The sequence below is a fragment of the Rosa rugosa genome, chromosome 3 (assembly GCF_958449725.1).
Source record: "Rosa rugosa chromosome 3, drRosRugo1.1, whole genome shotgun sequence".
Classification (NCBI taxonomy): domain Eukaryota; kingdom Viridiplantae; phylum Streptophyta; class Magnoliopsida; order Rosales; family Rosaceae; genus Rosa; species Rosa rugosa.
This window is the reverse complement of record NC_084822.1, coordinates 29,473,205-29,486,635: the sequence shown is the minus strand read 5'-3', so window position 1 is coordinate 29,486,635 and position 13,431 is coordinate 29,473,205. Positions and strand designations below refer to the sequence as shown.

General features: G+C 38.3%; 1 protein-coding gene and 1 long non-coding RNA gene across 2 annotated transcripts; one reads left to right on the top strand and one right to left on the bottom strand.

The window, feature by feature from the left end:
• The first annotated feature begins 470 nt into the window (after positions 1 to 470).
• LOC133736365 (uncharacterized) lies at positions 471 to 1,504 on the top strand. The gene is made up of 4 exons (XR_009859520.1): positions 471 to 533; positions 915 to 981; positions 1,086 to 1,218; positions 1,325 to 1,504. It is a non-coding gene; the product is annotated as an uncharacterized LOC133736365 (long non-coding RNA).
• A 7,437-nt stretch (positions 1,505 to 8,941) lies between these two features.
• Positions 8,942 to 12,938, bottom strand: LOC133737526 (putative receptor-like protein kinase At3g47110). Its single transcript, XM_062165062.1, has 3 exons — positions 10,247 to 12,938; positions 9,290 to 9,772; positions 8,942 to 9,116 (listed from the first exon to the last, which is right to left on the bottom strand). Exons 1-2 carry the CDS (start codon positions 12,936 to 12,938, stop codon positions 9,297 to 9,299), a joined length of 3,168 nt encoding a protein of 1,055 aa, XP_062021046.1. The 3' UTR covers positions 8,942 to 9,116; positions 9,290 to 9,296.
• Positions 12,939 to 13,431: the final 493 nt, after the last annotated feature.

The window sequence follows — 13,431 nt, the reverse complement described above, 5'->3', positions numbered from 1 at the left end:
AAATTCAGCTATGGGTAACTGGGATTTGAATTTTGTGGTCTCAGTATTGGATTCGAACGTACATTGGAGCTGTGGATTTGAGATTGAAGGCAAAAATGTCAAAATTTGGGCCAAGAAGGTAACTAAGTTGCTACTACTTCAATTAAGAGATCAATAGTGGTTTTGGCTTTACCATCTTCTGCGATTGCGAAATGTGGGCTTGGCTTTGGGGGTTTTGGTCCTGGCGAGGCTCGTCCACCATCTATTCGCAGCAGGCATGACTATGGGAGGCTGCATTGAACAGACTGAGGATGTTGCTTATAGGATCACTGCTAAGGCCTCGGATGTTGCGCATACTATGTATGATGTTCTTAATTATGTGAGTTGAGTCTTTCAATTTTCGAATGGCTGGGTGTGTTATTTGTTATGTGGTTTTTTTTTTTTTTTTTTTTTTGTGAAAATGACAGACTGTTGTACCCAATGCTCTGCAGATATCGGTTATGGTGGTGAAGATAGTGGTCATCAGCCATATTTTATCTGGGATTTCAGCTGTGGTGAGCAAGTTTTGTTCGTGTAAAGTCCCTGGTTATGTGCTTGGTTTAGGGCGTTTGTGATTGTGGTTTGGATTTTGGTTGATTGGTAGATTGTATCTTAATCTCTAATGAGCCAACGACCACAATCTGGTGCTCCTGCTCCCAGAAAGGCATGGTGCACTGCCCTTTGTTAAATGTGAACCTGTAGTTTATACAATATTACTGATTTGCTTTGTTTTGACTCAGAGGAGGTTCATACCAAAAGCTCGCCCAAAGGCTGAAGTTAAACCGTATAAACTCCTCACTTTTTGTTCAAACCAATGTACTTTATTATTGATTATCCTTTTCTTTTCTGGTTAATTTGAACATGACTCACTTGTGTTATTCTTGATGTCTCTATAGTGACCCGGAGGAGGAAGAGCAAGCTAGTCATGCTGAAAAGGAGAGGGAGTTGCTCAGACATTTCCATGTATGTATTACGACACTGATTGATTAGTTTGCATTGATATGATCTCGAGTTTTGATCCCAATATCTGATCGTTTGTATGTTTTGTCTTGCTTTGTGTCTTAAAGGAACAATCTTTGAGGGCAAAGCTGAAAAACGAAAAGAAAGGTAGAGGCTTTTCTCAAGTGGGTTTTTGAGTGGGATGTTGAAGAAGGCTTATACCAGATCCTTCAATTCCTTGCAGAACAGCCTTGGTCTAAAGTGTGTTTTTGATTTTTTTTTATTGTTTGTTTCAATTTTGATGTCATTTCTAAATATAGTGGATGCTGATTATTGGAGTGGATTGGATTGTGTTGTGGTGGTGCAGGAACAAACTGGATGTTAGAGAACTTGCAATTCATTTTGGGGTGTGTTCGAATCATTCCTGTTGTGCAAAAGGTTTATACCTGTAAGTTTTAATTTCCTTTCTGCAATGCAGTTTTCACGTTGACTGAAGTTTTAAATCTTGAGATTGCAATTTGGATTTTCAGTAGCGAGGGGGTTTATTGATTGGCATTGAGTATAGTTTTCCTCTCTTTTGTTACTCACAAAGAAGTAGAATTTGAAATTTTTATGATTTTGTTATGCATCTGATTTTTCTGTTAATATGATCATAATGTTTTAGCTAGTTAGTTGATAAGAGTGACTTGATCTTCTATTTATCTGTTTTCGGATAAGTTATTTAATTATTTCCGTTCTTTTTCTGTTTCTAAGATTTTAGTATGAACCAGGGGAGTAATGAAATCGCTTCTCTATGTATCTGAATTTTCTAGTTTACTGATTATTTATAACCAGGTTCCCTGATACCATATTTAGAGTAAGCATTTCTCTTCGGAAAATGAATTTTAGATTACAAAAACTGTGTTTGCTTTCTAATACGTAGTCATTGATGGTCTTTTCTTTGGTGTAGAATGCTGTGGATATGGCGCTGGCAGATTCAGAGTGTAACAAGCATGAGAATTCCTAATTGAGATTGTCATGTTTCTGTAACAAGGTTGGTTGTCTTGTATCATAATCATTCGTAATGTGAATTCCTTGTTAGCTAGATCATATGGTTCAGTATTATGTTCCGGTTGTGTAGGCTTTAGTCAATGTTGGTGCTGATTTGGCAAAACTAGTTCCTGGCCAAGTGTCCACTGAGGTAGATGCACGTCTTGCTTATGACACGCATGGAATTGTAAGGAAGGTACTGGTTTTTCTTTGTAACTCAACTTTTTTCCTTTTTCTTTTCAAAGATGATGCTAAAGCATTGGAATTCTATTAGCTTATAACTGATGTTCAAGAATGATATGTTGGTTGCTAGTCTATTTCAAACTATGAATGCATCCTGATTATACTCATTTGTTCTTTCTTCTTTGTTGCAGTTACTTTCACAAATGACAATTTGAAAAGTTTTGTCATTTTGTTATTGTATTGAGCCTGTCATGGTTGGTGCAGTAGTTCTGCGTTGAACTTTCATATCCCCCATAATATCCGTAGATTCAATAGTTTCTAACTTAGGTGGCTTTGTCATTGCAGAAAACTCTTTTCCTCTGCAACCCTTTTTTTTTCTTTGGTCCAACATTTGCATGTTAGATTCAGACTTCTACGCAATGTTTTAAAAAGCGCGCCTTAAGGCTTAGAAAGCGTGAGACACTGTAGAAAATGAGTCTGTTTGCAGGTGAGGCGCAGAGGCGGACAAGGCGCCGATGAAGGAGGAAAAGGTAGCCAAAGCGCGCCTTACGGCGTCTAAAGCGAATGCCTGGGATTTTTTTTTTCTTTGGATGGTTTCGTGTTTCTTTGTTATGTGCAATTGGAATTAAAATTTGGATTTCGTGTTATAAGCTTCTGTTATTATCTAATTCAAAAGCCTCTGGTATTCAAAAGATATGCAGGATTTTGTGTATTTATGTGTATATGTCACTATGGTTACTGCAATCAACGGCCTTAAATGGGTATCGTACAAAACATGTAAATAGATTTGAGTAGCATCTCACCTACTGTGCCTCTAGCCTCCTAGCTATGCATATACTCTGTTATGGTAACAAAACATGTAAATAGATAGACGTGTAGGTGCTTGTGTGTATTCTATGATAGAATATCCAAATGGATTTAATGAGGCTTGCAATGTTAAGTCGCTCAGTAGCATCTCTTGTACTTTAACCCTCATCAGAATATTGATCAAATCTTTTCTGTTTTTTAATTAGGCTTATTTGTCCGTACCGTGTAAACAACATGTCGAAGACACCTCTGCTTCCAGTGAAGAAAGAAGTAACAGCTCCCTCATTGAAGTTGAGAATATAATATCTGCATTTAGAAATCTGAAGACTACAGACAAGTAAGTTCAGAATTAGAATCAACTTTTACTTTTACTTATGCTTGTGTTATTTTTTTTGGGAGTGACTTGTTATAATTCCTCTACAGTTTATCAAGTGTAGCTGGAGTCCCATTGTTAGTAACTTCAGTGCTATTCTTTTAAACCTTTTATAACATTACATGGTTTAGAAAAATGGAGATTTTGCCACTTGGAAAAGAAGCATTGTTTATGGCAGCTACTATCATATCTGCACAGTCATCTTGTGCTCAAGTCTACATGGTGCTTGGACGAACTTGTGCAGATTTTGGAATGCAAGGAAAGACGTGGGCAGATCGTTATACCCATTTTTTACATAATAGATCCTTCACAAGTACGCCTCCAGAGGGAGAGTTATGCAGCTACATTTGTTCAACTTGAAGAATGTTTCAAGGACAAGGTGCTCAAGTGGAGGGATGCTTTGACAAAAGCATCCAAACTAGCAGGGTTTGATTCATGCAATATCAGGTAACCTTTTAACTTTCTAGCAGTAATGCAAATATCTCAATAATCCGGATTGTCTTCAACTATTAGTTATTATGCCAGCCTTGAATCGAATTAGTGGAGTTAGTAGTTAAAGATATTGGTTTATATAAGACTAGTTCTATATACATGTTTTTGGGTTACAATACATGTTCAATATATAAGACTAGTTCTATACATAAATACAGCTAATTTATACGTAAGGCTTACGCCTTACGCCTCAAGGAAAACGCCTTGCTGAGGCTCTCCCGAAAACGCCTCGGCTACGCCTCAGCCTTTTAAAACATTGCTTATACGTCTACGTACTGTAATTAAGTCTTTTGTCATAGACAAGTGAAATAAGGGCGATTGATAAAAATGATTCTTTACTAGCTTGCTTTTTCTTTTTCAGTATTGGCATTGGTCTGGGTGTTATCTATTGGTTTGCTTTTGTTCTATGTATTGTTGGTCTACAAGATACGAGGATTCCATTCTCACTAGTTCCGCTTTACTTTTGTCAATAAGAATAAGCTTACACGACCAAGTGTATTTTCATGTGCTCTATGGGTGCCACTAAATATAGTGTCTAACAAAGTTTCCTGAAAGAGTTTAGGGTATATATATGCATCCTCATATGCCATCATACGCCTTTGCATTTGTACAATAGAATATTAGACCTTTCTTTATTTACTTGAGTTAATCATGGTTATGAAAGTTGCTCTTTTTCCTTATTTTTCTTGTCCTTTGGTTATAAGAAGATATTCTTGCAACTGTGGTACTGAGGTTTGTTATTTAACTCTCTCTGTAACCTTCTGTTGGACTTTACAGCATGGCTCAGTGTATAAGCTTGCGTTTGGACCGAAAGGATTTGTTGCGGTATATATCAGATCCTATTGTTGCAAGGCACATATATTCTTCGAGAAAATGCATTTGGTTAAGAAGAGCAGGTCCTAATTTTGAAGACAAAAGCTAAGAAGAGCAGGAGATCAGTGAATTAGAACTTGACTTGGATTTTTTTCTGTTCTCGTATTTTGTATTATCAGACCCATTTAGATTGATATGGGATTATATCAACTATCTATTATGATTAATTTTCTGTTCTTTTGGTCATTTTTCATTCCAGAATCTAAATCTTGCCATTACAACAACAATATATAGAAAGATATGTCGTATGATGAGGATTATAGGGTGGAGTCAAACAAAAATTCTACAATTCACACGACGGTTCTTACTTATATCATTGTTGGATACACACACAGACAACGAGTAAGCAAAAATCATCGTCTCAAATGTCACAATACAACGGTTAGAGTTATATCTGTCGTGTGAAAGCGCGTGCACTGAATTTTTAAGTCATCACACCACATTTTATGCTGGAAGAACTGTCGTGTGTATACAATTTACACAACGTCTTAAAAATAAAAACTGACTTCTAAACAACAAAGAGACAAAGGCTGGAATCCTAAAAACCGTGGTATGAGTAGAAGTCACACCACGCTGGAATCCTAAAAACTGTGGTATGAGTAGAAGTCACACCACGACATATTTCTGGCGACAGCATGTCGGCAGATCTGCCGGTCCATCAGACGATGGAGTCAGCTGCAAACCGTCGACTCAATGATCGGTATACGACGGTTGAAAACCGTCGTCTGACAGCGTTTCATCAGACGACGCCTCGATAGACCACGGAAATGCAAAACGTGAGACGACAGTTTTAAACCGTCGTGTGAAGCCTTTTGTGTAGTAGTGACAGCAGCGCCTATTATCAGACGACAGTGAAAAACTGTTGTCTGATTGAAAAATTGGTGTAGTGAATCCAACTTAACCTGGATCGCATCTTTCCATTTAGGCCAAATTTCTCTACGTTGGCATTCATTATTCAATGGAGCATGGTTCGATATCATCGGACTCAACAAACTCATGCGCAATGAAATGCGCAACTACATCATCAATCATGATGGAGTTTCTATCTCACGTCTCATGTACACTAGTGTAATTATCAGAGAGCTCTATATTCTCAAGAATAGGTTATGACGTTGAGGCGTCCCCCAACGATAACCATAATCCGGAAGGTTCTCATGAGACGGATTTTGAGTGTGGATGATCAAAGGATTGAGTTATGCCAAAGTATCTTTCGAACCCACGGGCCTCCCATGCATCCTAGCTGGGGCCATGGCCTGTAACACCAGAGTGCCACTCTCTATGGTGTTGGTGTCATGCCTACCTCCGTGTAGGGTAGGGTTTCGTCCTCTCGTAGGGACGTCCATCCTTGCAGGCATGTCTGCAACAGATATGTGTGATCTCGTCACTTTAGCAGGGATTGAGATGAGACATAGTGGGGATAGACCACGACAATTCCTGTCGTTCCTGCTGAATATCCGTGTTCTTATCTCCTTCTAACGACGGGAAGACTGTTTTATCAAAGTGACAATCCACAAATCTAGCGGTAAGGAGATCGCCTTGCAAGGGCATTAAGTGGCGGACGATTTGTTGGAGTCTCAAATCCAACTTAGTTGCCCATTCGTCTGTAAGGACTCATCACAGCTCAATTGGCACATAACTGACACACTCAAATATGTGTAAGTACGAGATACTTGTACCCAGTCACTAGCTGTAACGTAGAGATTGTTTGAGTGGCGGTGAGCTTTGACGAATTAGTATAGCTGCATGCCATATTGCATCACCCCAAGCAGATATAGGGAGATTAGTGCGCATTGCCAATGTCCGGCCTACCATCGTAGTCGTCTCTGCGAGACCATTTGGGTGTGTATATGGGAATATGATATCCAACATCAGTCCCAGTGATATGCATTAATCATCGAAAGTCTTCGATGTAAACTCTCTAGCATTGTCAAGTCCGATTAATTGAAATGGATGATCCGGGGAGTGAGCCCGTTGTCATATGATATGTGCTAGAAGTGTAGTATAAGCAGCATGACAAGTGGACAATGACACAACACATGACCAGCATGTTTGCTTATCAACCAACATCATGAAATATTTAAACGTCCGCAAGTTGGTTGAATCAGTCCACAGAATCCCCTAAGATTATGTGTAAGAACAGAATGAGTATTTTCGTATCTTTTGCATAGGACGGTCTCGGTCCTAATTTTCATAAGGAACAGGATTTGCAAAATGAGTGAGGGGCTTTGGAAGCAACTAATGAGGATTTTGGTTGGATCGTACCTAAGCGTCTGAAGCGCTGTTTGAAGCAAAATTTGCGACTACATCATCAATCATGATGGAGGAATTAAAGAAACTTAACAGGGTAAGTGGGATAAATGACCCTAGAGTTTGGGTAAATGGACAAAAACTCAAAGGAAGAAACCCGCGGCATCGCGCAGGCCAATTTGCTGGTCTAATATTCCAAGGTTTCAAATTTCTCCGAAACTGCCGAAATTTCCATAATTTTCAATTACTGAGACGAAATTCATATGCTATATATATCAATTCCATCAGGTGTTTCCCAAAATTTTCTTAAATTTTCCGTACATTTTTGCGAAATTCTTATTTTCCGATATATCTACACACACAAAATATATTTAAAAATTCAGACCAAAATTTTGTCCGAAATTTCTGTGAAATTTATATGTCACTGACAATGAATTTTTTACTTCTTACTTTCATAAAAAAATATGAAATTTTGATTTTTTTTTTTTTTGCAATCAATTTGAATACAACAAAAAACCTTTTTGGCTTTTATCTGCTACAGAGTTGAATGCTCCAACCACAACATGATTCCCTTTTTGCTTCGTCTCAAATGTTGTATGCTTCATACAATGAAACACTATATTGGGTAATTCCACAATATCTGATATATAGATTGCATGTGGGAAGAGATCAACAGACGTACAATACCCATGTAATGAAGTACTAAAATCATTTCCAAAACTCATGCACTTAGGAGCAGTATTGTATGATTCTAAATGGAAGCAGTTCAACTAGCTAGATCAAACCACATCATAGTAGCTTTTATATTCCTTTTGTTGTACTTGTTCAATTTCATTCATGGGGTTTTGGTATTATGTCCCTCCCCCCCAGGGCCCAGCTCTGTTGTAATTTTCTAATTATTAGTGAAAAAGGGTGATGACCAACCCTTTCATTGGGTTCCAGCCATAAAAAAAAAAAAAAAGTAAATTATACTCACATTATCAATATATAGTACGTTTATATATAATTACACTGTTCAGAGCAGTAGGTCATGTTAACTGGAATCTCCCCCTCCAACATGTTCTCACTAACACTGAGATATCGCAGTCAGGAGTTAGGACAAGTGATAAACTTGGTATGAAATGTTGCGAGAGAGGCTGTTGATTTGAAGGTTGATGTACCTAAGAAAGGAGAGGCTTCATGAAAGGTGATATAGTGCCATGCAAATCATGGCCTTGTAGATTCAAGACTACTACGTACTATTTGATGCCTTTTGCCGCAAGTAATTCCATGCCAACTGAAAAGATTCATTCTATGGTTTCAAGAAGTCATGTGGATCGTGGCTATGAGTTCTTTGAATCCGAGTTAAGCCACATGATCCGTATCATTTGCGAGTTTGAGACACTAGCAGGAAAGAAGGAGTTCATAAGAAGGAGAAGGGTAATCACATGAGTCATGACAGCATATGAACCAAAATGGACATAAGCAGAGTACATGAAGCTCCATTGTTAATTGGGCTGGGCTCTCACAACTTGGTAACTTTACAATGGGTTCTCTAAGCAAGTTCTTTGTTTCTAACCTGTTAAGTTTAGCTCGAGCACCATAATAGATTAGAAGGTGAACACAGTCGATCTCACGTACTCTTATTATTCTAGTACTGCTGTAAACTAGAAATTGACATTTCAGTGATTATATATACTAATCGTTTTTTTTTTCCTCTCACAATGACTCTTTATTTAATCTCCATTATTCAATTTTGTAGAAAATGTGGGTGGGTGACTTAATTAGATGAAGGTAAGGTGTTTGAAGAAATGTTCTTTACAAGAAGAGGTGTGGGGTTGAAAAGATACTTCTGGACTTGTTAGTTTCCATTTACACAAAACATAACAAAAATATAGTTATGAATTGGATTGCTTTGCCTTTTCTGATAATTCTCACAAACCCAATTGGATTACATCACTTATTACACATAATTAAGATACAACCATTGCTAGTCTCCATTGGATCTTAGGAGAAATCTACACAATAAGCAACTCATAACCTAGAAATTGAAATCAAGCACTCACTTATTAGTAGCTGCAACTTCGTCCACACTTCCAGGCTATCATCCTGCCTTTAGACGTCTTCGTCAATAGTATAACTCACAAAATATGGACACCTCGCTTCCCATGCCATACTGTGTAAGTATTTTTGCACAAAAACATGATTATGCAATCATAAAGAAGTAAGGAAGAATAAATAAATAAATAATGAAAAAGGGCCAAAAAAATATATCATTTTGTTGCACACATCATAAAGAAGAAAATAACAGCATTCTCAAAAAAAAAAAAAAGAAGAAAATAACAGCACCTATTGTTCAGCTTTTTCTTGGCCTTTCTTGACAGATGTCAACACCAGTGTAAGCATCTTTTATACGGTGTAGCTTCCTGTGGACCTCCTTCATAGACATTCGATTCCTTGGTGATTCTTCCGAGCATGCAAGTCCAATCTTAAAGGTTGGAAGTATGCAATTCCACACACAAGTGTTCAACTTGCTTAAATTCTCATTGTCAATGTTTTCTTCAACTGCTTTGATTTCATTATTGTAACCTTTGGTGTAGTTCACTACATTTTGTGATGTTGCAGGTGCTATCTCTTCTAAAGTGGCAAGAAGAGTTGGATCTACAATCTGCATCACTCTTCCTGGTATGGCCATCTTGACAAAGTTATGGAGGTTCAAACCCTCTTTAAACATTTTATCGATAGGTCTTCTTCCTGTGAACATTTCCAACACAAGCACCCCATAACTATATACATCCCCTTCTCTTGATGGCTCAACACCACTCGCATACTCTGTGACTCACAAAACAATCAAGTATATATATGAGTTTTCTTTGTACAATTTGGAACCTAACTTCTGTAGCAGGGAAAGTTTCTTTGTTGATCAGACTAGTATGAAAACTTTTTCATCCTCAATGATTATTAATGGATGAATGTATTATGCAAATGGATTCCAATTTTGGGTTGAGACAGAAAGTGAGATGAACTTCATTATTGGTATCTTTACTCTCTTTACAACAAACATCATTTACGTCTTGCATTAATATTACAATCTTTGAGATGACATATCTTATCTTGCTTGCCAACTTGTATTTAGTATTTGTTAGGGCTTAAAATTTAAGCTAGTTGTCATTGCCACTGTGTGGCATTGAGCATAAGCTACGTACCATGCTCCTATTTCTCTATTCTTTTGTCCATATTTCTATTATCCTCAGTAAACATGTAGATAAAAATTTAAGAAATTATAAAGTAGTGGAAGATTATTACCTGGAGCAGCATAGCCAATTGTTCCCTTTATCCCAACTGTGCTACTTTGATTTTGAGAGGAGTCCGTGGTCGTTGAGATGAGTCTTGCTAACCCAAAATCACCAACACGAGCAACCATGTCATCATCAAGAAGAACATTGCTCGGCTTCATGTCACAGTGAATGACTTGTGGTTCACAATGGTCATGAAGATAACACAACACAGAAGCCACATCAACAGCAATATTCAGTCTTTGAAGAAGGTTCAAACTCCTTGATTGGTTTTCTCTATGTAGCCACTCCTCTAAACTTCCATTTGACATGTACTCAAAAACTATAGCTTTGAAGTCATTACCATTGTAATCTATGCTGGAGCAACATGTTAAGATCTTCACAAGGTTCCTGTGCTGGATATTTCTCAGTGCATTGCATTCTGCCACGAAACTCTTGGAAGCTCCTTTCTGTTGAAGGTTGAGGACCTTTATGGCAACAACCTTGTTTTCTTCTTGATCAATAATCCCTTTGTATACAGAGCCAAAACCGCCTGATCCAATTTGATTGCTCAGAGAGAATCCGCCAGTAGCTTGATGAAGTGTCTGGTATGAAACCTTTGGAAGGAATTTGATTGATGACACTGCAGATAGCGGTTTATTCTTTTGAGTTTTTCTCCTCCAATAAAGAGCTATGATCACTGCAAATAGAAGAGAGCATCCAGCGACTACAGAAATTGTGAACTTTAGTTTGAAACCATGCAACTTTCTCTGCTTTGGTACTTTGATGGGGCATGCTGGTAGCTGCAATTCCGAAACACCACCACAAAGTTTGCTATTTCCATCCAATGACATTGCACTTGTGTCTCGAAAAACTCCTTCTTTCGGTACCTCACCCTCCAGGTTATTAGACGAAAGGTTCAAATAGATCAAGAATGGAAGCCTCTGTAGGTCTTTTGGAATAAGTCCTGAAAAGTTGTTTCGTGAAAGATTTAGATATTGAAGACCTCTCAAAGTAGCCAAAGAAGAAGGTATGATTCCTTGAAAGTGGTTCCCTTGTAGGTAAAGAAATTCAAGGCTCTGACAACCTCCAATAATTTCTGGAATTCCTCCAGTCAAATTATTTTCAGAGATGTCCAGTGTATTGATATTCTTCAGCTTACCCACTTCCACAGGCAGAATGCCTGTTAGCGAGTTTTGCGATAAGTTGAGCAAGACAAGGGAGGATAGACCAATGACCTGTGATGGTATATCTCCACTAAGCTTATTGTGTGATATATTCATCACCTGCAGATTTTTGCAGTTACCAATATTTGGATGAATGTTTCCTTCTAATTCATTTTCTGATAAATAGAGTACAACCAATTGGGTGAGGTTTCCAAGAGAAGATGGGATCCGTCCTGATAATCTATTGGAATTTAAATATAATCTTTGCAGTTTTTGTAACTTCCCAAAAGAAGCTGGAATGATACCTGTGAGCAAGTTTACGTCCAGGCTCAAGTGTATTAAATTGTTGAGATTTCCTAATGTTTCAGGAATCGTTCCCACTATTGGATTGCCCCCAAGGTAGAGTTGAGTCAGTTGGGTTGAGAAATTGGCTACAGAGTTAGGTAAAACACCTCCAAATTTGTTATTAGTCAGAGTAAGGATCTCCAGATTGCTGCAATTTGTCAAGAATGTTATAAATCCCAAATCATTTGATGAATTACTTCCTAGATTATTGTGGAATAAGCTGAGCACCTGGAGACTAGGAAAATTTCCAAAACTTGCTGGAACTTGCCCAACAAAATTATTTTTCGCAGCATCAAGCTTCTGAATCTGAGAAGCATTGGGAAGTGAAGCTGGGATTTGTCCAGAGAATTCATTTCCACCAAGATGCAGTAGTCGGAGATTAGGCATGTTTAAGCCTATACCAGGTGGAATACTGCCCTTAAACTTATTACCCGTAACCGAGAAGACGTTCATAGATGATATGTTAAAAAGGGAGGGAGGGATCATACCAGAGAGATTATTGGGACCAATTGCAAAAAATGATAAGCTTCTCAATCGGCCTATCTCCTCTGGAATTGTTCCCACCAAATTGTTAAATGAGAAGGCCAGTTGTGTGATTGATGAAAGATTTCCCAAGGAAGGTGGGATGGGTCCCGTCAGACTGTTTTCCGTTAGATTGAGATGCACAAGCTTCCTCAATGACCCAATCTCTGAAGGAATTTTGCCGGTAAGGCGGTTTTGTCCAATACTTACGATGCTCAGTTCCGCACACAAGGTCAGGTTGACTGGAATTCCCCCCTCCAACATGTTGCTACTGAGATTGAGATGTCGCAGTCGGAATAAATGTTCAACTTGTTGCGGAATGTTGCCCGAGAAGCTGTTGTTTCGAAGGTTGATGAACCTAAGAAAGGAGAGGTTGCCAATGTATGGTGATATGATTCCATGCAGATCATAGCCTTGCAGGTTCAAGGCTGTTACTCTTTGATGCCGTTTGCCGCAAGTAATTCCTTGCCATTTGCAGAAGTGAACGGAGTCATTCCATGAGTTCAACAGCCCATCTGGATCGGTGGCTGTGCAATCTTTGAATTTCAGCAAAGCCAAGTGATCGGTTTCATTGCTTAATGTATTTGCAAAGATGGCAGGTTGGAAAAGGTTGGTGAGAAGGAAAAGGGTGGTCAGGAAATGAAGGTAGGTAGACCAAAATGCACAGAAGTTGAGCTTATGAAGCTCCATTTAGTTTGCTTAAGCAGCAGGAAGCTAGGTGGTGCAAAGTTGAACTTTCAAGGAGCGGTGTTTAACATCGTTTACTTGTGTCAGTGCATATATAGGCGTTGGCTCATCGATCAGTAATCACTATTCGATCACTAGATCAATTTAGTCAAGGTGGTGAATCAAGAGTACTTATGACTTGAATTAAATATTTGATGGTGGAAGAAACTTGGAAAGCAGTCCTGCACTAATTATCTAGTGGAGTTCTGGCTATCATGTTGCTATCATCTGGATAAGCTATCATGTAGAGCCTATCATGGTGGAACATAAATCGCTCCTCAATTCTAACTTACCGTATCTTACAATCTAGATACCAGAGATTCTAAGACTAGAAATTTACAGTTATGGAAAAATGAAATTCCACAATGTTTAGTTAAAGAAACTGGAGCTCCAAAAACCATTAAACCCACCAAATATCCTAGTTAGGATATTCAATACTAGCACAGAGAATAGAGAA